The sequence below is a fragment of the Littorina saxatilis genome, linkage group LG7, assembly GCF_037325665.1.
Source record: "Littorina saxatilis isolate snail1 linkage group LG7, US_GU_Lsax_2.0, whole genome shotgun sequence".
NCBI lineage: Eukaryota > Metazoa > Mollusca > Gastropoda > Littorinimorpha > Littorinidae > Littorina > Littorina saxatilis.
Genome location: NC_090251.1, coordinates 14,712,593 through 14,736,936, shown reverse-complemented (window position 1 = coordinate 14,736,936; position 24,344 = coordinate 14,712,593). Strand labels below are relative to the sequence as shown.

General features: G+C 41.5%; 1 protein-coding gene across 1 annotated transcript in view; it reads left to right on the top strand.

Moving 5' to 3' along the window:
* LOC138971943 (endothelin-converting enzyme 1-like) overlaps positions 1 to 24,344 on the top strand; it is a 41,795-nt gene that overhangs the window by 16,798 nt on the left and 653 nt on the right. The window contains exons 5-10 of the mRNA XM_070344789.1: positions 663 to 808; positions 2,940 to 3,168; positions 12,053 to 12,151; positions 13,281 to 13,358; positions 16,652 to 16,826; positions 19,630 to 19,737. Coding sequence (XP_070200890.1) covers positions 663 to 808; positions 2,940 to 3,168; positions 12,053 to 12,151; positions 13,281 to 13,358; positions 16,652 to 16,826; positions 19,630 to 19,737 — 835 coding nt within the window. The remainder of the gene's footprint in view (positions 1 to 662; positions 809 to 2,939; positions 3,169 to 12,052; positions 12,152 to 13,280; positions 13,359 to 16,651; positions 16,827 to 19,629; positions 19,738 to 24,344) is intronic.

The following is a 24,344-nucleotide window of genomic DNA, read 5'->3' as shown; positions in this document are numbered from 1 at the left end:
AGCAAACTATGTCAGACGTCATCATGAGTTTGTGTAAAACAAAATGGAGGCCGGATCGCGGAATCACTCAGTTGAATCGAACTCCGACCAAACACCACGTAATAACTAGGTTAATTTATGCACTCGCGTGAACAAGAAACTGTCGAGCTTCACAGATGTCGTCGTTGGGTAGTTTTGGGTTTGTTTTACTACCATAGGAGAATTTTTGAACTGTGAATGCACTCAGCTGCAACAAAAACGCAAAACGAAGGCTGTGAGCTGCACTGTGCCTTTAAAACCAGAGTGAGGTCCTGTCGGAAGGAATAAGAGACTGGACCAAATAGGCTTACATGTATCAGAACTAAATTTGAAGCGGGCGAATTTAACATACAGGTATTGGTGTTTTTTTAAAATTCCTTCCTATATAATCATGACCGAGCTTTAATTTCAATAGGAACACTTTGTCGCATCATGCACACTTGATCTAAGATAATAATAATAATAATAATAATAATAATAATAATAATAACTGGACATTTTACAAAAGAACATAATTATACAGAATAGAACAATTAAATGTACAACCTACATAAAACAATTAACCATACGGACAAAAATCAACACATGTACTGTTCACACAGATGGAATATTCCTGTCAGAAATCGAACACCTATATTTTTCAGATCGACTGGACAATGCAACTTTCTTACATGTTCAACGAGGCACATGTGACAGGTAGTACAAAGGTGGTGGAGCCTTACCCTACCTACATCAGCAACCTTACCGCCATGATTCGTAATCTGGATTCGGACCAGGCAGTCAAAAACAGGTGAATGGAAGTTTTGAAATTTAGAGTTCTTCTTCTTCTTCTTGTGCGGTCGTGGGCTGAAACTCCCATGTACACACATGTTTTTGCACGAGTGGATTTTTACGTGTATGGTCGTTTTTACTCCGCCATTTGCGGGGATGTAGCTCAGTCGGTAGCGCGCTGGAGTTGTATCCAGTTGGCCGCTGTCAGCGTGAGTTCGTCCCCACGTTCGGCGAGAGATTTATTTCTCAGAGTCAACCGGCTTTGTGTGCAGACTCTCCTCGGTGTCCGAACACCCCCGTGTGTACACGCAAGCACAAGACCAAGTGCGCACGAAAAAGATCCTGTAATCCATGTCAGAGTTCGGTGGGTTATAGAAACACGAAAATACCCAGCATGCTTCCTCCGAAAGCGGCGTATGGCTGCCTAAATGGCGGGGTAAAAACGGTCATACACGTAAAAGCCGTGGGAGTTTCAGCCCATGAACGAACAAACAAACAAACAAACAAACTCCGCCATTTAGGCAGCCATATGCCGCTTTCGGAGGAGAAATTTAGAGTGAAAATCTGCTGCGATGGATCGTTAGTTAAATAATTTATTCGTGCATCATCTCCTTGTTTTTGACTTTCCTGAACAATCAGGAGGGTGCTGGGACAACCGGACGGCCAGGCGGCCGTGGACACAAAACGTTACGTTTAGGTTTTTCTCGGATGATATTTACGCTATACCTTTGAACCCAGACACACTGCTAGGTTTTGATGACGTCCAGTGTGGTTGACCTTCGTCTAATTTCAAAGTCACAGCGGTGTCGAGTTCGATCAACACATGTAAACTTGTCAATTTCTAAAAGATATTTGATTCTGGAGTTTTGAAACTTCTCACGCTTTCAGGGGTTGATGACCTTCAAACATGACTCTAACTTGCTAGACCCTCTACTAGTCAAATTTCAGTCTCACCGGAAGGGTGATTTTGGGGTAAAATATATAGATGATTGAAAAAAGTAATGTTCTTCAATGTTTATGAAGGTGAAGCTTTCAAACTTCACTCACTCCCATGGTTTGAAATAATTATAACTTTCAGACATGATCCAAGTCTAGTTGACGCTCATCCATTTCAAGGTCATAGTTGGGTCAATTTCTGGTCTCTAGACATGATCCAAGTCTGGTTGATCGTGTCTTGTTCTCTTGGTTTCTGTCTGTCTGGTTTGTCTGGTTTGTCTGTCTGTCTGTCTGTCTGTCTGTCTGTCTGTCTGTCTGTCTGTCTGTCTGTCTGTCTGTCTGTCTGTCTGTCTGTCTGGTTTGTATATCTGGTTTGTCTGTCTGTCTGTCTGTCTGTCTGGTTTGTCTGTCTGTCTGTCTGTCTGTCTGTCTGTCTGTCTGTCTGCCTGTCAGAAAACTTTCCCAAATGGCGCCTTAGGTGTACTTTCTTCGTTGCAGTGATGTGTTTGAAACAGAAAGCTCTCTATCTCTCTCTCTCTCGCTCTCTCGCCCCCCACGTTCGGCGAGAGATTTATTTCTTGGAGTCAACTTTGCGCAGACTCTCTTCGGTGTCCGAACACCCCCGTGTGCACACATGCGCACAAAAAAGATCCCACGTTCACAGCGAAAGTCTCAGGGCTTGGAAAACACGAAGACACGCATGCATCATCTCTCGTCTCTGATTATCATGATCGTATCTCGATACTTTGACGAGACAAACCCAATGCTGGTGTGTCGAAGAAGACAGCCACAGCGGGCTTGTTCGAATCAAAGTATCACACCATATCTTCAGCGTATTACCAATACCTGTCCCAATATAGACCAGTTGGTCTAAGAGGACGTTAAACCCTAATAGTCAGTCAGTCTCTCGCTCTCGCTCTCGCTCTCTCTCTCTCTCTCTCTCTCTCTCTCTCTCTCTCTCTCTCTCTCTCTCTCTCTCTCTCTCTCTCTGTATTTAATTTCGTGTGTTTTCTGTGCCATTGTTGCTATAGTTTTCGCTGTCGTTGTTGTTTGTATTGGTTTAAATATCATGGATTTGCAATATCGTCCGCCACATTAATCGTTTGTTTCTTAGAGTACATTTATAAGTTGTTCTTTTTGTGCTCCTTTATAATTACATACATGCAATGGCTTTGTATTGTTGCAACCGAATGAACACTGTTGAAACCAAACAGAAAGCTGAACAACTACCTGATGTGGCGCGTGCTGGAGGTCTACGTTCAGGACTTGTCGTGGGAATACATGCACGCTAACCGCCAGGTGTACGTGGACAAGTACGGGCCCGTCAACTTCCTGGGCCTGGGCACACAGAAGTACTGCTTCAGGCTGGCCAAGGGCTACTTCGACATCGCTCTCAGCTCGCTCTACGTCTACACCAACTTTGAGAAGAAGAATAAGGATAAGGTCAGTAGCTGGGGTCGTTTTGCGTGTTGGCTGGTTGGTTCATTTGATGTTGTTTAGAGACAGAGAGACGAGAGACAGAGAGACGAAACCAGAAATGTGCACTCGCAGCAGCTTCATCCCCTGCCCCCTCCTTTCTCTTAACGCTGCCGGACCACCGAGGAGCTGAAACCAATTGAGAGAGAAAAATAAAGAGAAAAAGGACGGAAAGTAGTTGGATTTATTTTAACCCGTAGCTTTTGGTGACAGCCCCCCAAAAACACCCGACAACAACAACAACAGCAATAACTACAAAACAACATCAATAAAAACATACACACACACACAAACACAAATCCGCACAAACAAAGAGAAACGCCAAATAACAACCATTAAAAGAAGAGAAAAACAGGTCGCGTAAGGCGAAATTACTACATTTAGTCAAGCTGTCGAACTCACGGAATGAAACTGAACGCACTGTAGTTTTTCACAAAGTCAGCACAGCTTCGTCAATCCCCGCGAGAAGGAAATCGCTCACCTTCCACGTGCAAAACGCAGTGAAATTAACACGCCAGAATAGCGCGGTAGCGTATTGTGCTAAGCAGGAAAGCGCGCTTTTCTGTATTCTTGTTAACTTTCGGAGCTTGTTTTGAATACAACCTATCATATCTATATGTTTTTGGAATCAGGAAATGATAAAGAATAAGATGAAATCATTTTTGGATCGATTTTTTAAATTTTTATCGTAAGACTAATTAATCTATTTTCGTTAATTGTGATCACATTTTAAGAGTAAACATGACATATGTATATATTTTTAGATTCAGAATATGATGAAGAATACGAAGAAAAGTCTGTTTGCGAAAAATCGATTTTAATGACAACTTTAATGAGCAAACTCATTAATTTATTTTTAAGCCTCCACTGAGCTGAAATACAATACCAAAGTCCGGGCTTCGTCGAAGATTACTTGACCAAAATTTCAACAAATTTGGTTGAAAAATGAGAGCGTGACAGTGCCGCCTCAACTTTCACGAAAAGCCGAATAAGACGTCATCAAAGTTATTTATCAAAACAAGAAGAGCAAACGCTCGATCGAGTCACTTTCGCAGTTCTGAATATTATATGAGGCATCAGATGGACAGGAAGAAATTGCTATTCACAACACAATGAGTCACGTTCACATAAAATTTGAGCCCGGTCACTTTTATAGTTTCCGAGAAAAGCCCAACGTTAAGTTGTGTGTTGCCGAACAGAAAAGGCTAGTTATCTCCCTTGTTTTTCTGATAACGTTCGTAAAAGGCTACAGATGTAAATACTTTGATGTAAAGAATAATCCTACAAAGTTTCAATCACATCCGATGAACTTTGTCAAAGATATAAAATGTCTAATTTTTCCTTTGACGCTGACCTGTGACCTTGAAAAAGGTCAAAGGTCAACGAAACCATCGTTAAAGTGTAGAGGTCATTGGAGGTCACGACTAAACAAAATATGAGCCCGATCGCTTTGATAGTTTCCGAGAAAAGATATAAAATGTCTAATTTTTCCTTTGACGCTGACCTGTGACCTTGAAAAAGGTCAAAGGTCAACGAAACCATCGTTAAAGTGTAGAGGTCATTGGAGGTCACGACTAAACAAAATATGAGCCCAATCGCTTTGATAGTTTCCGAGAAAAGTCCAATGTTAAGGTGGTGTCTACGGACGGCCAGCCGGCCGGCCGGACGGCTGGCCGGCTGGCCGGCCGGACAGACTAACACTGACCGATTACATAGAGTCACTTTTTCTCAAGTGACTCAAAAATGAAAAATTTGGCTGGAGATACCATACTCAGGATCTCTAATGTCAAGTTTCATGAAGATCGGTCCAGTAGTTTTCTCTGAATCGCTCTACACACACACACACACACACACACACACACACACACATACACATACACATACACACATACACCACGACCCTCGTCTCGATTCCCCCCTCTACGTTAAAACATTTAGTCAAAACTTGACTAAATGCAGGGCCGGACCAAATGAGTTGTAAGGGGGGGGTTCCTCTTTTTGGGGGGGGGCAATTAAACCAGCGAAGTGGCGAAGCCACAAGCGCGCGCCTGCTTTGCAGGCGCGCGAACTAGGGGGGTCCGGGGGCATGCTCCCCCGAAAATTTTTTGAAAAACGGTTAAAATCTGTGCAATCTGGTGCATTCTGGGCCTTGTTTTGAGGGTTAAGAGCAGCATTGTTTTGGTGCTAAAACTATTAAAAAAAAAACCCACTCAAAGCAAGGTACTTGCTTTTTCCAGGGGTGGGGTTCCGGAACCCCTGGAACCCCCCCCCTGGGTCCGGCCCTGAAATGTAAAAAGAAGAAAACAAGTCGCGTAAGGCGAAAAAAACCATTTAGTCAAGCTCAGTCGAACTCACAGAATGAAACTGAACGCATTGCATTTTTTTCGCAAGACCGTACACTCGTAGTAACGTCTGTCCACCGCTCGTGGCAAAGGCAGTGAAATTAACCATCCAGAAAAGCGCGGTAGCGGTTACGCTGAGGCGGATAGCACGCTTTTCTATATCTCTATTCTTTTTAACTCTCTGAACGTGTTTTTAATCCAAACATATATCTATATGTTTTTGGAATCAGAAACGGACAAGGAATAAGATGAAATTGTTTTTAAATCAATTTCGAAAATTTGATTTTAATCATAATTTTTATATATGTTTAATGTTCAGAGCTTGTTTTTAATCCGAATATAACATATTATTATGTTTTTGGAATTAGAAAATTATGAAGAATACGATAAATGTAATTTTGGATCGTTTTATAAAAAAATAATTTTAATTAAGTAGATGTGCAACGCCAAGGCACTGCATACCCCAGCGAAAGACAAACCTCTCTCTCTCTCTCTCTCTCTCTCTCTCTCTCTCTCTCTCTCTCTCTCTCTCTCTCTCTCTCTCTCTCTTCTCTCTCTCTCTCTCTCTCTCTCTCTCTCTCTCTCTCTCTCTCTCTCTCTCTCTCTCAAACACACACACACACGAACACACACACACACACACACACCCAAGTTACACACGTACACACATACACACTCACTCACACGCACTCACTCACTCTCTCACACACACTTCACTGTACACACAAAACACCCCCCTATACGCACATATAGACAGACGGACATAGTACCTTTACAAACAAACACACATACACACACACACATACACTTACGCACACGCACAAACACAAACCAACAACCCACTCTCTCTCTCTCTCTCTTTCTCTCTCTCTTTATCTCTTATACAAACAGACACACACCCACACAAACACACACACACACACACACTCACACATGTACATACGCACGCATGTACGCACGCACACACCCACAGACACACACACACACACACATTGACTCACACAAATCTCATACACACAATACACACACTCATACGCACATACACGGTTGGCCTAGTGGTAAGGCGTCCGCCCCGTGATCGGGAGGTCGTGGGTTAGAACCCAGGCCGGGTCATACCTAAGACTTTAAAATTGGCAATCTAGTGGGTGCTCCGCCTGGCGGCTGGCATTATGGGGTTAGTGCATGCTAGGACTGGTTGGTCCGGTGTCAGAATAATGTGACTGGGTGAGACATGAAGCCTGTGCTGCGACTTCTGCCTTTTGTGTGGCGCACGTTATATCTCAAAGCAGCACCGCCCTGATAATTATGGAAACAAACAAACAAATACGCACATAGACAGACGGACACACACACCTTTACAAACAAAAACATATACACACTCATACACACACAAACATACACACAAACTCATGCACACACACATTCACACACACACACGTACACACACTCCGGTTGGTCCGGTGTCAGAATAATGTGACTGGGTGAGACATGAAGCCTGTGCTGCGACTTCTGTCTTGTGTGTAGCGCACGTTATATGTCAAAGCAGCACCCCCCTGATATGGCCCTTCGTGGTCGGCTGGGCGTTAAGCAAACAAACAAACAAACACCCACACACACACACACACACTGTACATACGCACGCACACACACACACACACACACACACACACACACACACACACACACACACACACACACACATTGACTGACACAAATCTCATACACACATAACACACACTTATACGCACATAGACCGGCACGGTTGGCCTAGTGGTAAGGCGTCCGCACCGTGATCGGGAGATCGTAGGTTCGAACCCCGGCCGGGTCATACCTAAGACTTTAAAATTGGCAATCTAGTGGATGCTCCGCCTGGCGTCTGGCATTATGGGGTTAGTGGTAGGACTGGTTGGTCCGGTGTCAGAATAATGTGACTGGGTGAGACATGAAGCCTCTGCTGCGACTTCTGTCTTGTGTGTGGCGCACGTTATATGTCAAAGCAGCACCGCCCTGATATGGCCCTTCGTGGTCGGCTGGGCGTTGAGCAAACAAACAAACAAATACGCACATAGACAGTCGGACACACACACCTTTACAAACAAACACATATACACACTCATACACACACACACATACACACAAACTCATGCACACACACATTCACACACACACACACACACACACACACACTCTCTCTCTCCCTCTCTCAAACACACACACACACACACACACACACCAAGTCACACACACACACACACACACACACACACACACACACACACACACACACTCACTCACTCACATGCACTCACTCACTCTCTAACAAAAAAACTTCATACACACAAAACACACCCCCATACGCACATATGGACAGACGGACATGCACACCTTTACAAACAAACACACATACACGCACACACATACACTTATGCCCACACACACACTTACACACACACGAGTACAGTCTCATGCACGCGTGCGCACGCACACACACACAGACACACAGACACACACACACAAATACACACACACCACACACATACGAGTACAGACTCAAGCACGCGTGCGCGCGAACACACACACACACACACACACACACACACACACACACACACACACACACACACACACAAATACACACACACACACACACACACACACACACACACACACACACAGTAACACTAACACATGTGCACAAAATGAACACAAACACACACACTGCGCGAGAGAGAAAGACTACAGGGAGGCATGACGTCATGATGCATTAATTGACGTCAAAGACTTTCGACCGTGACGTATTCTTCTTACGCGAGCTTTATCCATAGACTTGGAAACTGCGGAATTTCTACCCGTCCAAAGCGGCCTGGGGTGGCGTTTGCTGAAAAAATGGGGGCGCCTATTTTACCCACCGTATTTTTGTTAGTATGGTCCCCATTTTTGGTGAACTTCCATCTCCAACTGTAGCACGTAGCCGGGCACAACGAATCCTTCTTTATCATGTATTATTCGGTGTGCACATTTCTCAAATCGATTACAGTATATAGCTATTCTGATGGACACGTGGGGGAATTCGGGGGCTGTGATTGGATGGTCTCACACATCCCTTTTCCGATCATCAAAGCATAACGCTACAGAAGTTGGCCATTTTTGCCGATATCCAAACGATATCGGCAATAACAAAGACGCATGGTTCCGGTTTCTTCCACGTGTATAAAGTACACGCATTCTGTGGCTAGTCGACAGACGATGCCATTTGCTTTGTGTGTGTTTTTGTTGTTGCTTACTGTACATGACATACATTACGTGTAAAATCCAGTTCTTTAACAGGCAACAAACCTTGCAAATTTCCAGAAGCTGCAATCTGAAGCGACCTATCTCTGATTCTAGCAGACGATCTCTCCAATGTTTAACACAAAATCAGCAAACTCTCCTGTCACATAGAACGTCCATTGTATAGTGCAATGTTGAAATGAAGTTACCGGTCTGAAACATTTCGTCGTTTCTTCTGAGACAATCCTTGTTCTCTTATCATCTACAGATTTACCGCAGTATTCACTACGCGAATTTCCAACAGAAGTCAGACTTTCGAACATACAATCTACGTAGGCAAGCATGATACGTCATGACGTCATATGATTCCTAACATATTGACGTAATGCTAAGCATCCGGTTATCTCGAGTTTACTTCGTAATACATGTCCGTGGGTTTTTCAATGTTCGGTTATTTCCGTGGCTTCATGCGGAAAGGGAACCGTCGTCTGCAATCAACGACATGGACCATTCTGGTACTTGTTGCTGACAAAAACATGATTTTAACACAGAATTTAATGTCAGAATAGCTATATAAACGCTATTGTGTTTTCATCGTAGCAATAGGGTCCGATATTTAGACTCGAACAAGTATAATGCGACTCGTCTTCGACTCGTCGGCATTATACTTGTCTCGTCTAAATATCGGGCCCTATTGCTACGCTGAAAACACAATAGCTGTTAATAGCGTTCACGGGATACCTCCAGCTTCGCTGGGATTACAATGTTCAGATTTTTAATGACCAAAGTCATTAATTAATTTTTAAGCCTCCAAGCTAAAATGCAATACCAAAGTCCGGCCTTTGTCGAAGATTGCTTGGCCAAAATTTCAATCAATTGGATTGAAAAATGATGGTGTGACAGTGCCGCCTCAACTTTTACAAAATGCCGGATATGACGTCATCAAATTCATTTACCGAAAAAAAGAAAAAAACCGTCTGGGGATATCATACCCAGGAACTCTCATGAAAAATTTCATAAAGATCGGTCCATTCGTTTACTCTGAATCGCTTTACACACACACACAGACACACACACGCACAGACACACACACACACACACACACACACACACACACACACACACACACACACATACACCTCGACCCTCGTCTCGATTTACCCCTCTATGTTAAAACATTTAGTCAAAACTTGACTAAATGTAAAAAGTGGGGAGCAACATTTGAAAAAGTGAGAAGTGTCAGGAGAAGGGCGATGTGACTGACTTCACTCAATAGACGAATTCCGAAAATAGCTCTGTCGGCTTTCTTTCTTTCTTTCTTTCTTTCTTTCTTTCTTTCTTTCTTTCTTTCTTTCTTTATTTGGTGTTTAACGTCGTTTTCAACCATTCAAGGTTATATCGCGACGGGGAAAGGGGGGAGATGGGATAGAGCCACTTGTCAAGTGTTTCTTGTTCACAAAAGCACTAATCAAAAATTTGCTCCAGGGGCTTGCAACGTAGTACAATATATTACCTTACTGGGAGAATGCAAGTTTCCAGTACAAAGGACTTAACATTTCTTACATACTGCTTGACTAAAATCTTTACAAAAATTGACTATATTCTATACAAGAAACACTTAACAAGGGTAAAAGGAGAAACAGAATCCGTTAGTCGCCTCTTATGACATGCTGGGGAGCATCGGGTAAATTCTTCCCCCTAACCCGCGGGGGGTTCTGTCCGGTTTAAACATGTGAATACCCTTGCTTTTCGGGGGACAAATTTAGCCCTACCAATCACTAGCGAGGGTCGTGTTTAAAACACGTGGACTAGGAGCAAGTGTGCATTGCTTTGTTCGAGTAAAAGCAAGGGTATTCACTCGTTTTCAACCCATACGCGCCTGGCAGAGTGATTTCCGATCAACGTCGATTATTCTGCCCAAGAGTTGTTTCCTAATAGACGAGTAACAAACAGGGCTCTCAGGACGATTTTAATGCACAGTCGGTACTCCCGGGAAAATTTGGTTTCATTTGACAGACAAATGCATAGTCTCTGAAACAACCTTTCTTAGTACCCAAAAATGACAGCAGCTATACGCAATTTTAAGGCAAAGTAGCTCAGATATTATGAAAAATGCACTTTAGAAAAAAACTCTTTGTTGCAAAAAACGGCAATATCAGCGGAACCGCAGGCAGCATAGAAGATATTTCTGAGTGAACTATCAAGTAATTGGAAGGTGTTAAACAGCAAGTGAAAAAATTGTCAAATGAAACCAAATTTGCCCGGGAGAACCTCATGTGCATTAAACTCCTTAACTAAGCGCCTTTTTCCCGATTTGGTTCCTCGTCTATACAGGGTTCGTACAGGTCATGGAAAACCTGGACAGTCATGGAATTTGATTTTTAATTTTCCAGGCCTGGAAAGTCATGGAATTTCAATTCAAGTCATGGAAAGTCATGGAATTTAACAAAAATAAGAAAGAAAAAAAACACTTTAGCACGCCAGCGGCGATTTTCGTTGCCCAGCCATCCCCCCCCCCCCCCCCCCCCCCCAAGGCTTGTTCGTATGACCAACTTCTCGTTCGTATTTGCATACGAGAATAACGGTATTTTTAACGGCACTTGAGCCAAAGCGAGGCTCATTTCCTTCCGTTATCTCGTCGTGTCGTCTGCGCTGCATTTGAGTCGGTTTCGTCGAAGTTTTCTGCTTTTGTTTTTGCATCGATAAAGTACTTTAGCGCTTCGACAAGCAAGATGGAGGATGATGAGTTTGAAACTTTCTTTCGAGTTGTTTCTTGACAACAAACATTATGCAGAATTGGAACGAATTACCGAGGAAGATCTTCGCAATGAACTGTGTATCGCGGTGAAAAAAATGACAGTTCGTCAAGTCACAGTGACGGTTACAAAACGGAATTTACGAAAGTGCAGATGGATACAAACAGTGGCTGGTCCAGTTTAGTGAAATGACAGGACCAGCAAACATTACCGATAATCTGGCTGCGTAGCAAATGCTTGACTTGCTTGTCGAAGAGACACTGCGTAGAACTGACTGACTCAAATTCAGTGCAAAGCAAGCCAGTGTCAAAACTGGCAGTGACAAGAGTAAAAAGTTTGCGTGTTCGGAAATGGCGACCTGTGGATCTTATCTAGTCATGGAAAATGTTATTGAGGCTCATGGAAAGTCATGGAAAAGTCATGGAATTTTGTTTCTAAAAACCAGTAAGGACCCTGTCTATAACTTGCTGTGTGTTGTGCCAGGTGACGGACATCACGGACACAGTGAAGACAGCCATCGAGGAGATGCTGACCTCCAACACGTGGATGGACCAGGGCACCAAGGACTACGCCATTGCCAAGGTGAGAGAGAGAGGGGGGGGGGTGGAGAGAGAGAGAGGGAGGGGCGGACAGAGAAAGAGAAAGAGAGAGGGGATAGAGCAAGAGAGATAGAGGGATTCATCGAGAACATGATCAATACCAACACATGAATGGACCAGAGCATCAAGGATTACGCCATTGCCAAGGTGAGAGAGAGACACAGAGACAGAGAGGCAGAGAGAGACATAAACAGAGTCGAGAGAGAGAGACAGACAGAGACAGAGAGAAAGAGACGGAGAGAGACAGAGAGAGAGAGACAGAGAGAGAGAGACAGATATATATATATAGAGAGAGAGAGCACGATGGAGAGAGAGAGAGAGAGAGAAAGAGGGAGGGAGAGAAAGAAAGGGAGAGAGAGGGGGCAGATAGAAGGACAAAGGGAGAGAGAGAGACAGAGACAGAGAGAGATAGAGAGACAGCGAGAGAGAGAGAGAAAGAACGAGAGAGAGAGAGAAAGAGGGAGGGAGGGAGAGAAAGAAAGGGAGAGTCAGAGAGGGGGGCAGATAGATGGATATAAAAAGAGAGAGAGACAGAGAGAGAGAGAGAGAGGAGAGATAGAGAGAGAGGGGAGAGAGGGGAGAGAGAGGGGAGAGAGAGAGAGGGGAGAGATAGAGAGAGAGAGAGAGAGGGGAGAGAGAGAGAGAGGGGAGAGAGAGAGAGAGAGGGGGGAGAGAGAGAGAGAGAGAGGGGGGAGAGAGAGAGGGGGGGAGAGAGAGAGAGAGAGGGAGAGAGAGAGAGAGAGAGAGGGGGAGAGAGAGGAGACAGAGAGGGGGGGGGACCAAAGAAAACATGACCATTGGCAACAGATGGGTGAACCAGGCGAAAATAGGACTATATGCCATCAAATATCATTTCATCGATAGACTGGTTTAATTTCGTCAACACTGGGTTATATTTATCAACTGGGCTGGCTTTATTTAAGCATAATAACAACATAGACTGGTATCATTTCATCAAACTAGACTGGTCAACATAAACTGGCTTTTTATTTCAACAACATAGGCTGGTTTCCTTTCATCAACATAAGAGTGCTTTTATTTTAACAACAAAGACAAAGATTGATTATCATCGACTGGTTTTATTTCATCAACACAAACTGGTTTCATTTTAGATGAAAGGGTCCACCTACAAGATCGGCTATCCCGAATTCATGGAGGAGGAATCCAAGGTGGATGCCATATACGCAAAGGTCAGTGCTTCGCATTTCACTCAGTGGAAACAGTTACGTTTACAATTATCCCCGAGTACGCAGTACTAGGGTCCTGCAGACTTTAATTGTGTGTCTGTTCGTCTCGACTTAACAGCTTATTGCTGGGAAACTACTGGGCGCAGTTCGTTCAAAAGTTGATACACTAACTTGATAATAGGTCCGATTGATCGTATTAAAACTTCATAATGTTACCTGGGACCTAAATGCGAAATAAATCACAAAAGCCACTCTTAACGGCGGGCGCGATTCGCGGTGGGATAGAACAGCCGTTCGGCTCATAAACCGCCCAGCCAGCGACACCACACCAGGCTTTGCGTGCTTTGCGTGCGTGTACCACTGCGCGAGGACTATAGGCATTTGAGTTCACTGGCGATGGTCAGATTTGTTGGCTTGGAGGAAAGCGTTTCTGACTATGGCCAAAGAGATCCGAGTTCGATTCCCGGCATGGGCGGTCTTTTTTTTTTTAATTCTTGTTTACTATTGTTTATTATGAACGTTTTAATGTTTTATTTTACTGTAATAATTTTTTTAATTGTGTAAAATAATTTAATTTTTTTTTTATTTTTTTTTTAATCCAAGTGATCCTGGTGGAAAGCGATTCGTCTATGGCCAAAGTGATCCGGGTTCAATTCCCGGCATGGGCGGTCTATTTTTGTTTAATTTTTTTTTAAATTCTTGTTTTCTATTGTTTATTATGAACGTTTTAATGTTTTATTTCACTCTAATAATTTTTTTAATTGTGTAAAATAAATAAATAATTTTTTTTATTTTTTAAATCCAAGTGATCCGGGTTTGATTCCCGGCATGGGCGGTCTATTTTATTTTTTAATTCTTGTTTACTTTTGTTTATTATGAACGTTTTAATGTTTTATTTTACTCCAATAATTTTTTTAATTGTGTAAAATAAATAATAAAATTTTTTTTAATCCACGTGCACAAGACAAAAACTTTCATACTGGGGGAGCGTACTCGGGTCCAGCGCCAGCGTTTTTTATTGACAACCGTTTGATATAAAAAAAAAATAAAAAAAAATTGTTTCACTTTTTTCTTTCTGTCTGTCTTTCTTCCTTCATTACTTTCTGTCTTTCTTTCTTGATATTTTTTTTAAAACTGTTTTCTCACTCACGCATTGCAGCGGCATTATTGAAGGCGGCCTTCAACCATCGGGCTGTTTGTCTGTCTGTCTGTCTGTCTCTCTCTCTTTCTCTCTCTTTCTTTTTTTCCCTTCTCTCTCTCTCTTTCCCTCTTTCTTTCTTTTTCTCTTTCTTTCTTTTTTTCTCTCTCTCTTTCTCTCTCTCTCCCCCTCTCTGTCTGTCTGTCTGTCTCTCTTTCTCTCTCTTTCTTTTTTACATTTAGTCAAGTTTTGACTAAATGTTTTAACATCGAGGGGGGAATCGAGACGAGGGTCGTGGTGTATGTGTCTGTGCGTGTGTGTGTAGAGCGATTCAGACTAAACTACTGGACCGATCTTTATGAAATTTGACATGAGAGTTCCTGAGTATGATATCCCCAGACGGTTTTTTTCATTTTTTTGATAAATGTCTGATGACGTCATATCCGGCTTTTCGGGAAAGTTGAGGCGGCACTGTCACGCTCTCATTTTTCAACCAAATTGGTTGAAATTTTGGTCAAGTAATCTTCGACGAAGCCCGGACTTTGGTATTGCATTTCAGCTTGGTGGCTTAAAAATTAATTGATGACTTTGGTCATTACAAATCTGAAAAATGTAAAAAAAAATAAAAACAATTATAAAACGATCCCAATTTACGTTCATCTTATTCTCCATAATTTTCTGATTCCAAAAACACATAAATATGTTATATTTAGATTAAAAACAAGCTCTGAAAATTAGAAATATAAAAATTATTATCAAAATTAAATTTTCGAAATCAATTTAAAAACACTTTCATCTTATTCCTTGTCGGTTCCTGATTCCAAAAACATATAGATATGATATGTTTGGATTAAAAACACGCTCAGAAAGTTAAAACGAAGAGAGGTACAGAAAAGCGTGCTATCCTTCTCAGCGCAACTACTAAACCGCTCTTCTTGTCAATTTCACTGCCTTTGCCATGAGCATGAGCGGTGGACTGACGGTGCTACGAGTATACGGTCTTGCTGAAAAATTGCATTGCGTTCAGTTTCATTCTGTGAGTTCGACAGCTACTTGACTAAATGTTGTATTTTCGCCTTACGCGACTTGTTTTCCCTTCTCTCTCTTTCTTTCTCTTTCTTTCTCTCTTTCTTTCTTTCTCTCTCTCTCTTTCTTTCTCTCCCCCTCTCTCTCTCTCTGTCTGTCTGTCTGTCTGTCTGTCTCTCTCTCTCTCTCTCTTTCTTTCTTTCTCTCTCTCCCCCTCTCTCTCTGTCTGTCTGTCTGTCTCTGATCTCTCTCTCTCTCTCTCTCTCTCTCTCTCTCTCTCTCTCTCTCTCTCTCTCTCTCTCTCTCTCTCTCTCTCTCTCTTTCACGCGAAGCCGTCTGGTATTTTCCCCTCTAAAACACCCTCTTTTCGATCCCAGCCCACCTCCCCCACAACGAAAGAAAAGGCAAGTTCAGTTGCATCTCACACCATTCTCAAAACCTCTTGCGTTGCTGGTTCAAACAAAATGTTCTCAAAAATACTTACCGTGACACAATAAAAAGCGATGAAGTAGGGCACGAACTCAAGCAAAAGCTTAGTTTACGTGACCCAAACAATATAGAGAATACTACATGGCTTGCTGTGTCGTACCAGATTTACACGATTTAAAAAAACACATTGTTGAACTGTGATCGATAGCGATCTTTTCAATATTTGAGAAAGCATCGAGTGTAAACTTGGTACGACACAACAAGCCATGTAGTATTCTGCTTATCCTACTTACGTGTATTTCACTTAAAAAGTCCCGCAGTCGAGGCGTTCAAATTGAAGACGCTTCCTTTGGAACCTCGATCTCTTCCAAAGCCTGTTGCAATCTCTGACGCCAAAGCAAAGAAACGTCACTCTAGAAAGTGTAGCGTGACGTGTCAGTTCTAAAATTTCTTCCAGGGCAAACAGTAGGCACAAAAGTGTTTCCATAATGACGTTTGTCTCGGTGACTTTGGCATCATAAGCATTGCCGGGGAAAGCAGATCCCTTCCAGACTAGTTTGACATGACCTCATTTACATGATATACACACGTGTGATTTGAACGATATTGTTATCTCATGAGTGGTCTCTCCCACGTATGTAGGATAAACATTATTACACAAATATCAATGATGGTGAACAGGAAGACTCCTCTGTTTCCACAGCTTGACATCAACCCCAAGGATTTTTTCGGCAACCGGTTAGCAAGTAACCAGCAGCACCGCAGAGAATGGAACCGACGATTGCTATTGGGCGAGGACCGCACGGAATGGATCTTCAACGCCTGGACCACAAACATGGCCGTGTTCTGGTACTGGGATGAAGTTATCGCCCCTGCTGGTACGGCCAATTTTATTAATCAAATTTTTTTTTTAAATAGATACAAATAAATAAGTAAATATTCAACAAATTAATGAGTGTGTGCCAACATTTTTATATATTTGCAGATCAGAGAGAAAACGTTTTTTTCGAAAAACTCGCGGAGATAGTTTGTTATTTCAGACACACACACACACACACATACTCACACACACATACGCACGCGCGCACGTACGCACGCACGCACGAACGAACGAACGCACGCACGGACACAAACAAACACACACACACACACACACACACACATACACACACACACACACACACAAACACACACACACACGCACTCACTGACAGAAGCGAATCCATTTTGAACACATTTTTGTAACAAGTGTTGTACACTTTGTGACCTTGTACATACAGTAATTCTAATAGCGAAGGAGGTACATTTAATAAACACCAGTGTTCACCAGACTTCATTTGAACACTAGTGGATATTGAAGTAGAAATATGTGCAATGTCACAAAGTGTTCAAAACTTGTTACAGAAATGTGTTCAAACTGGGTTCAGAGTGTAAATACGTCGACATGTGCAATGTCACAAAGTGTTCAAAACTTGTTACAGAAATGTGTTCAAACTGGGTTCAGAGTGTAAATACGTCGACATGTGCAATGTCACAAAGTGTTCAAAACTTGTTACAGAAATGTGTTCAAACTGGGTTCAGAGTGTAAATACGTCGACATGTGCAGTAAGAGTAAGTGAGAGTTATGCGGAATCAACACTCTTCTGTGAGCTGAGAGAATAACAAGCATTGAAATGAACAAGCGACTTTCATTCTCTTTTTCTTAAAAAAATGGAGTTGGGTCGTTCTGCAAAGCTGGGTACCATTTTCTTTTTTACATGCATTCACTGTCCTTAAAATTATTATTCTTCTTCTACGTTCCCGTCTGTCCTTAAAATGATTATAGTGTATATTAAATAGCAATTAGAATAAAGCTTTACTTCACTCATTAATAGTTCTTTCTTTCTTTCTTTATTTGGTGTTTAACGTCGTTTTCAACTGTTCAAGGTTATATCGCGACGGGGAAAGGGGGGAGATGGGATAGAGCCACTTGTTAATTGTTTCTTGTTCACAAAAGCACTAATCAAAAAATTGCTCCAGGGGCTTGCAACGTAGTACAATATATTACCTTACTGGGAGAATGCAAGTTTCCAGAACAAAGGACTTAACATTTCTTACATACTGCTTGACTAAAATCTTTACAAACATTGACTATATTCTATACAAGAAACACTTAACACGGGTAAAAGGAGAAACAGAATCCGTTAGTCGCCTCTTTCGACATGCTGGGGAGCATCGGGTAAATTCAGTCTTCCCCCTAACCCGCGGGGGGTCTCATTAATAGTCCAGTTAGATAATGATACAGACATTCAACAAAAACATAGTATTTTTTCCCGTTAAATGTTAGTATATGTCACATCCTTTGGTTTCCATGTTGCATCGAGTGATGTGTTTTGAAATGTTTGAAATTTACTGAACGTAGACAATCAAAATGTGACCCTCCACCACGGAATGAGTCGCATGTCACCTTTGCATGATTTTCATATTTTTACATTTTCCTAAAGAGTTTTTTATGCTCTATCCAGTGGTGAAAACCGGTTTAGAAAAGAGCAAAAACTGTTTGAGTTATAGGCCTGTGACTAAGGTGACCCTCACACTGTTACCAGACATCCCCCGGACCGCGCGAGGTGACATGCGCCTCATTTCGTGGTGGAGGGTCACAATTTATGCAAGTATTTCTAATTATTTTATCTGCAGGCCAAGGATATATTTATAAAATGGTATTTATATATGCAATCATGGTGTATCAGATAAAGAAAGAAATATCACTTGCGTAACACGGGTTTTTACTGGTACCCAGCTTTGGAGGTTAACCCAGTTCCAGTACTGTTCAAGAGTGAATTGTTGAGTGTGTGTTACGGTAGAACCCCACTTTTAAGACTTTTAAGACCTCAAAAAATCTAGGTCTTAAAAAGGAGGGAGTCTTAAATTGGGGGTAAATTTACAGAGGTTGTGAACAGAAAGTCTGAGAAAAAAAGTCTTAAAAGGGAGGGAGTCTTAAATTGGGGTGTCTTAAAAGGGGGATACCACTGTATAACTATTACCACGTGCAGGCATTCTGCAGTTTGTGTGTGAGTGTGTGTGTGTGTGTGTGTGTGTGTGTGCGTGAGTGCGTGCGTGCGTGCGTGCGTGCGTGTGTGTGTGCGTGCGTGCGTGCGTGCGTGTGTCTGTGTGTGTGTGTCTGTGCGTGTGTGTACTGTTCAAGAGTGAATTGTTGAGTGTATGTGTATAACCATTACCACATGCAGGCATCCTACAGTTCCCGATGTACACGTATACGACATGCCTCACAAACACACCTTTGTTGAGTGTGTGTTATAACTATTACATGTACATGGCATCCTACAGTTCCCGATGTACACGTACGACATGCCTCACTACCACACCTTTGTTGAGTGTGTGTTATAACTATTACATGTACAACATGCAGGCATCCTACAGTTCCCGATGTACACGTACGACATGCCTCACTACTACACCTTTGTTGAGTGTGTGTTATAACTATTACATGTACAACATGCAGGCATCCTAAGTTCCCGATGTACACGTACGATATGCCTCACTACCACACCTTTGTTGAGTGTGTGTTATAACTATTACATGTACATGGCATCCTACAGTTCCCGATGTACACGTACGACATGCCTCACTACCACACCTTTGTTGAGTGTGTGTTATAACTATTACATGTACAACATGCAGGCATCCTACAGTTCCCGATGTACACGTACGACATGCCTCACTACTACACCTTTGGCGCCATCGGCTCTATCTTTGGACAAGTCATTCACCATCTTATTGATGACCAAGGTACAGTCATGTTTTATGTCTGTCTGTCTGTCTGTCTGTCTGTCTGTCTGTCTGTCTGTCTGTCTGTCTGTCTGAGAGAGAGAGAGAAGTGAGTGAGAATGTCAATATTCGCGTAAACACAGGGTCCATTGCGAGAGGGTACGTGGGGTTTGGGAAATCGAACGATCGGCGATCATCAGTGTTCACATTGGTTACAGTCCGTTACAAAGACAATGCATCGTTCGGAGGCATCCAACTTGTATTCCAAGTCAGGAAATAAGTGTTCCGTTTTCAACACGCTATTATCAATACCGATCGCGAGAGAGAGAGAGAGAGAGAGAGAGAGATTATTGTTTTAATGTTATATCTATCATTGAAGAACATGTCGCACATGTCTATAAGTATATAAATCCTTTAACAAAACAACTGCACACAAAGCTTCAATGCAGTTACATTTTACTTACTGTTTTTGTCGCTAGTTGAAAAGTGAATTAGCGCTAGATGAAATCGTCATATTTTATGTCGAGCCGCCTTACACCATATATATATATATATATCTTAACGCAGATCTGTATGCTTCAATAAAGAATAACACATTTATAAAAAATGGTTCTATGTCCATGTCGGAACTCTAACAATAAATAGACCTCTTCGACCTGTCAATTCAATTTTGCCCGAAAATGGCCGTTCTTCTAACACAACAGGTTTTAAATCAAACGGTCAAACCACAAAGATATTCACTCAAACACATCTTCCTATCATTTTTGTTTATGTCGGGGAGTGGGAATGGATGTGGGAGTTCGCCAAGTTTAATATTTACATTTTTAAAATCTCATAATCCATATACCTATCTATGTCAATCAGCAACATTATTTCAGCAAAAACAAAAAAACGCTCAGGCTAAATAAAATGTTTTGGAAAACCCCATATCTGAGAAATGACCATTGACTGACCACAGGTGCAACTCATGTGCGTGCGTGCGAGTGTGTGTGTGTGTGTGCACGTTAAAGATCCCACGATTGACAAAAGGGTTTTTCCTGGCAAAATTGTATAGGCATAGATAAAAATGTCCACCAAAATATCCGTGTGACTTGGAATAATAGGCCGTGAAAAGTAGGATATGCGCCGAAATGGCTGCGATCTGCTGGCCGATGTGAATGCGTGATGTATTGTGTAAAAAAAATGCCATCTCACACGGCATAAATAAATCCCTGCGCCTTGAATATGTGCGCGATATAAATTGCATAAAATTTAAATAAAAATAAAAAAATAAAAAATCCCTGCGCTTAGAACTGTACCTACGGAATACGCGCGATATAAGCCTCATCTACTATATAATACTGGTAGGATTTTCGGTGGTTTTTCGATTCCTGTGACCAAACCGCGCGGATTTGTGCCTTCTCCTTCGGTTGCTATGCCAACGTGACCCAGGAAATCGATTCCGCTAGGTCCCGACTTCCAATTTTGTCCACGAACAAAGTTTGAAGAGGTTTGTCTCGCAAATTTGAGTAGACAACAGTGAACTTTGACCTGAACTTTGACATCGCGGCGAAAGAGATCTGTGATTGGTTCTTCTTCAACTTTCGGTTCGACTAAACACGCGACCGCACCTCAGACGAACCTAGCTGTGTGTTTTATTTCTCTACCCCAGACGAACCTAAAATAATAAGAAGATAGATAGATCTGTTTATCTGTTAATGGAACTCCAAAATATTCCATAGATTTGTTTACTAAACAGTTCGAAACATTATCACCTGATAAGTCGCCGTATAACCTTATAGGTTCCAGCGACTAAATATTTTCCCCCGGTTCAACCATAGACATGTACGTCATCATGATCTCCCCTTAATTTGACCGTTATTTTGGCTGTCTTAGTGAAATGGTAAGATATATCTCTATGTTTTTTACATGTAAGTGTTCGGAAAAAATACAGTTATAGCAGCTATGTACAAAAATAAGCAGCATATGCTCTTTTCGCCAAAGTAAAGTCCTTTTTTCTTCTGGTTTCTTATATGTGTCACAGCACACCGCAAGCTTTTAGGCGAATAGCAAGTGAGTGGTATATATATATCATCAATTTTATAGTAGATAACGGTGTAAAATACTTACCATGTTCATGTCCGTTATACGTTTTCAATATTCCATATGTGTCATTTAATTGTGTGTTGCTTGATGCCATGTATGTATGTGTGTGTGTGTGTGTACATGACTTTAAATAAGCATGGATGGATGTGTGCACTCGATTGTGTGTGTGAACCATGTATATATTTTCTGTTGTCAATGTTGTCAATTAGATATGTTATACTATGCGTTTGAATCATTAAGTATTTTAGACGTCATACTTTTTTTCGTATCTTCACGATGGCTTTTTACCCGTTTAAATTTTAATGCTTCCAACTTTCAAAGCGCTGCACGGCTGGGAAGAGATGCGCACTTTTATCACTGTTGTTCATGTAGACGTAATCATGGATTCATGCAAACGTCATACCTGCTGTATTTTATTTTGTTTGTTTGTATAGTCGCGTGCGGTCGCGCAGTCTTTTTGGTCAGTTCCGATTACCTCCCATTGATGCGAAAACCTATATTATGACTGTTTTTTGTTATTTTTCTCTCTGTTAATTCACCAGTGGCTATGTAACATGTGTTATACCTTATAGGTTCCAGCGACTAAATATTTTTCCCCGGTGCAACCATAGACATGTACGTCATCATGATCTCCCCTTAATTTGACCGTTATTTTGGCTGTCTTAGTGAAATGGTAAGATATATCTCTATGTTTTTTACATGTAAGTGTTCGGAAAAAATACAGTTATAGCAGTTATGTACAAAAATAAGCAGCATATGCTCTTTTCGCCAAAGTAAAGTCCTTTTTTCTTCTGGTTTCTTATATGTGTCACAGCACACCGCAAGCTTTTAGGCGAATAGCAAGTGAGTGGTATATATATATCATCAATTTTATAGTAGGTAACGGTGTAAATTACTTGCCATGTTCATGTCCATTATACGTTTTCCATATTCCATATGTGTCATTTAATTGTGTGTTGCTTGATGCCATGTATGTATGTATGTGTGTGTGTGTGTGTACATGACTTTAAATAAGCATGGATGGATGTGTGCACTCGATTGTGTGTGTGAACCATGTATATATTTTCTGTTGTCAATGTTGTCAATTAGATATGTTATACTATGCGTTTGAATCATTAAGTATTTTAGACGTCATACTTTTTTTCGTATCTTCACGATGGCTTTTTACCCGTTTAAATTTTAATGCTTCCAACTTTCAAAGCGCTGCACGGCTGGGAAGAGATGCGCACTTTTATCACTGTTGTTCATGTAGACGTAATCATGGATTCATGCAAACGTCATACCTGCTGTATTTTATTTTGTTTGTTTGTATAGTCGCGTGCGGTCGCGCAGTCTTTTTGGTCAGTTCCGATTACCTCCCATTGATGCGAAAACCTATATAAGAAGATAGATAGATCTGTTTATCTGTTAATGGAACTCCAAAATATTCCATAGATTTGTTTACTTAATTTTTAAAAGATAAGTTCGAAACATTATCACCTGATAAGTCGCCGTATAACCTTATAGGTTCCAGCGACTAAATATTTTCCCCCGGTGCAACCATAGACATGTACGTCATCATGATCTCCCCTTAATTTGACCGTTATTTTGGCTGTCTTAGTGAAATGGTAAGATATATCTCTATGTTTTTTACATGTAAGTGTTCGGAAAAAATACAGTTATAGCAGTTATGTACAAAAATAAGCAGCATATGCTCTTTTCGCCAAAGTAAAGTCCTTTTTTCTTCTGGTTTCTTATATGTGTCACAGCACACTGCAAGCTTTTAGGCGAATAGCAAGTGAGTGGTATATATATATCATCAATTTTATAGTAGGTAACGGTGTAAATTACTTGCCATGTTCATGTCCATTATACGTTTTCCATATTCCATATGTGTCATTTAATTGTGTGTTGCTTGATGCCATGTATGTATGTGTGTGTGTGTGTACATGACTTTAAATAAGCATGGATGTGTGCACTCGATTGTGTGTGTGAACCATGTATATATTTTCTGTTGTCAGTTACATATGTTATACTATGCGTTTGAATCATTAAGTATTTTACACGTCATACTTTTTTTCGTATCTTCACGATGGCTTTTTACCCGTTTAAATTTTAATGCTTCCAACTTTCAAAGCGCTGCACGGCTGGGAAGAGATGCGCACTTTTATCACTGTTGTTCATGTAGACGTAATCATGGATTCATGCAAACGCCATACCTGCTGTATTTTATTTTGTTTGTTTGTATAGTCGCGTGCGGTCGCGCAGTCTTTTTGGTCAGTTCCGATTACCTCCCATTGATGCGAAAACCTATATGACTGTTTTTTGTTATTTTTCTCTCTGTTAATTCACCAGTGGCTATGTAACATGTGTTACAGAATTGCACCGGTGTAAGGGTTAACATTTTATTTTTCACCAAGAGAATATAATTCATTATATGCGGGATAATGTGCGGGGGGGGGGGGGGGGGAGGGGTGCAAACAACATTTTCACAAGCACATAACCAACAAAATGACATCGCATGCGCAGCACACAAAGTGCGTAGCACGGGGTACCACTAGTAT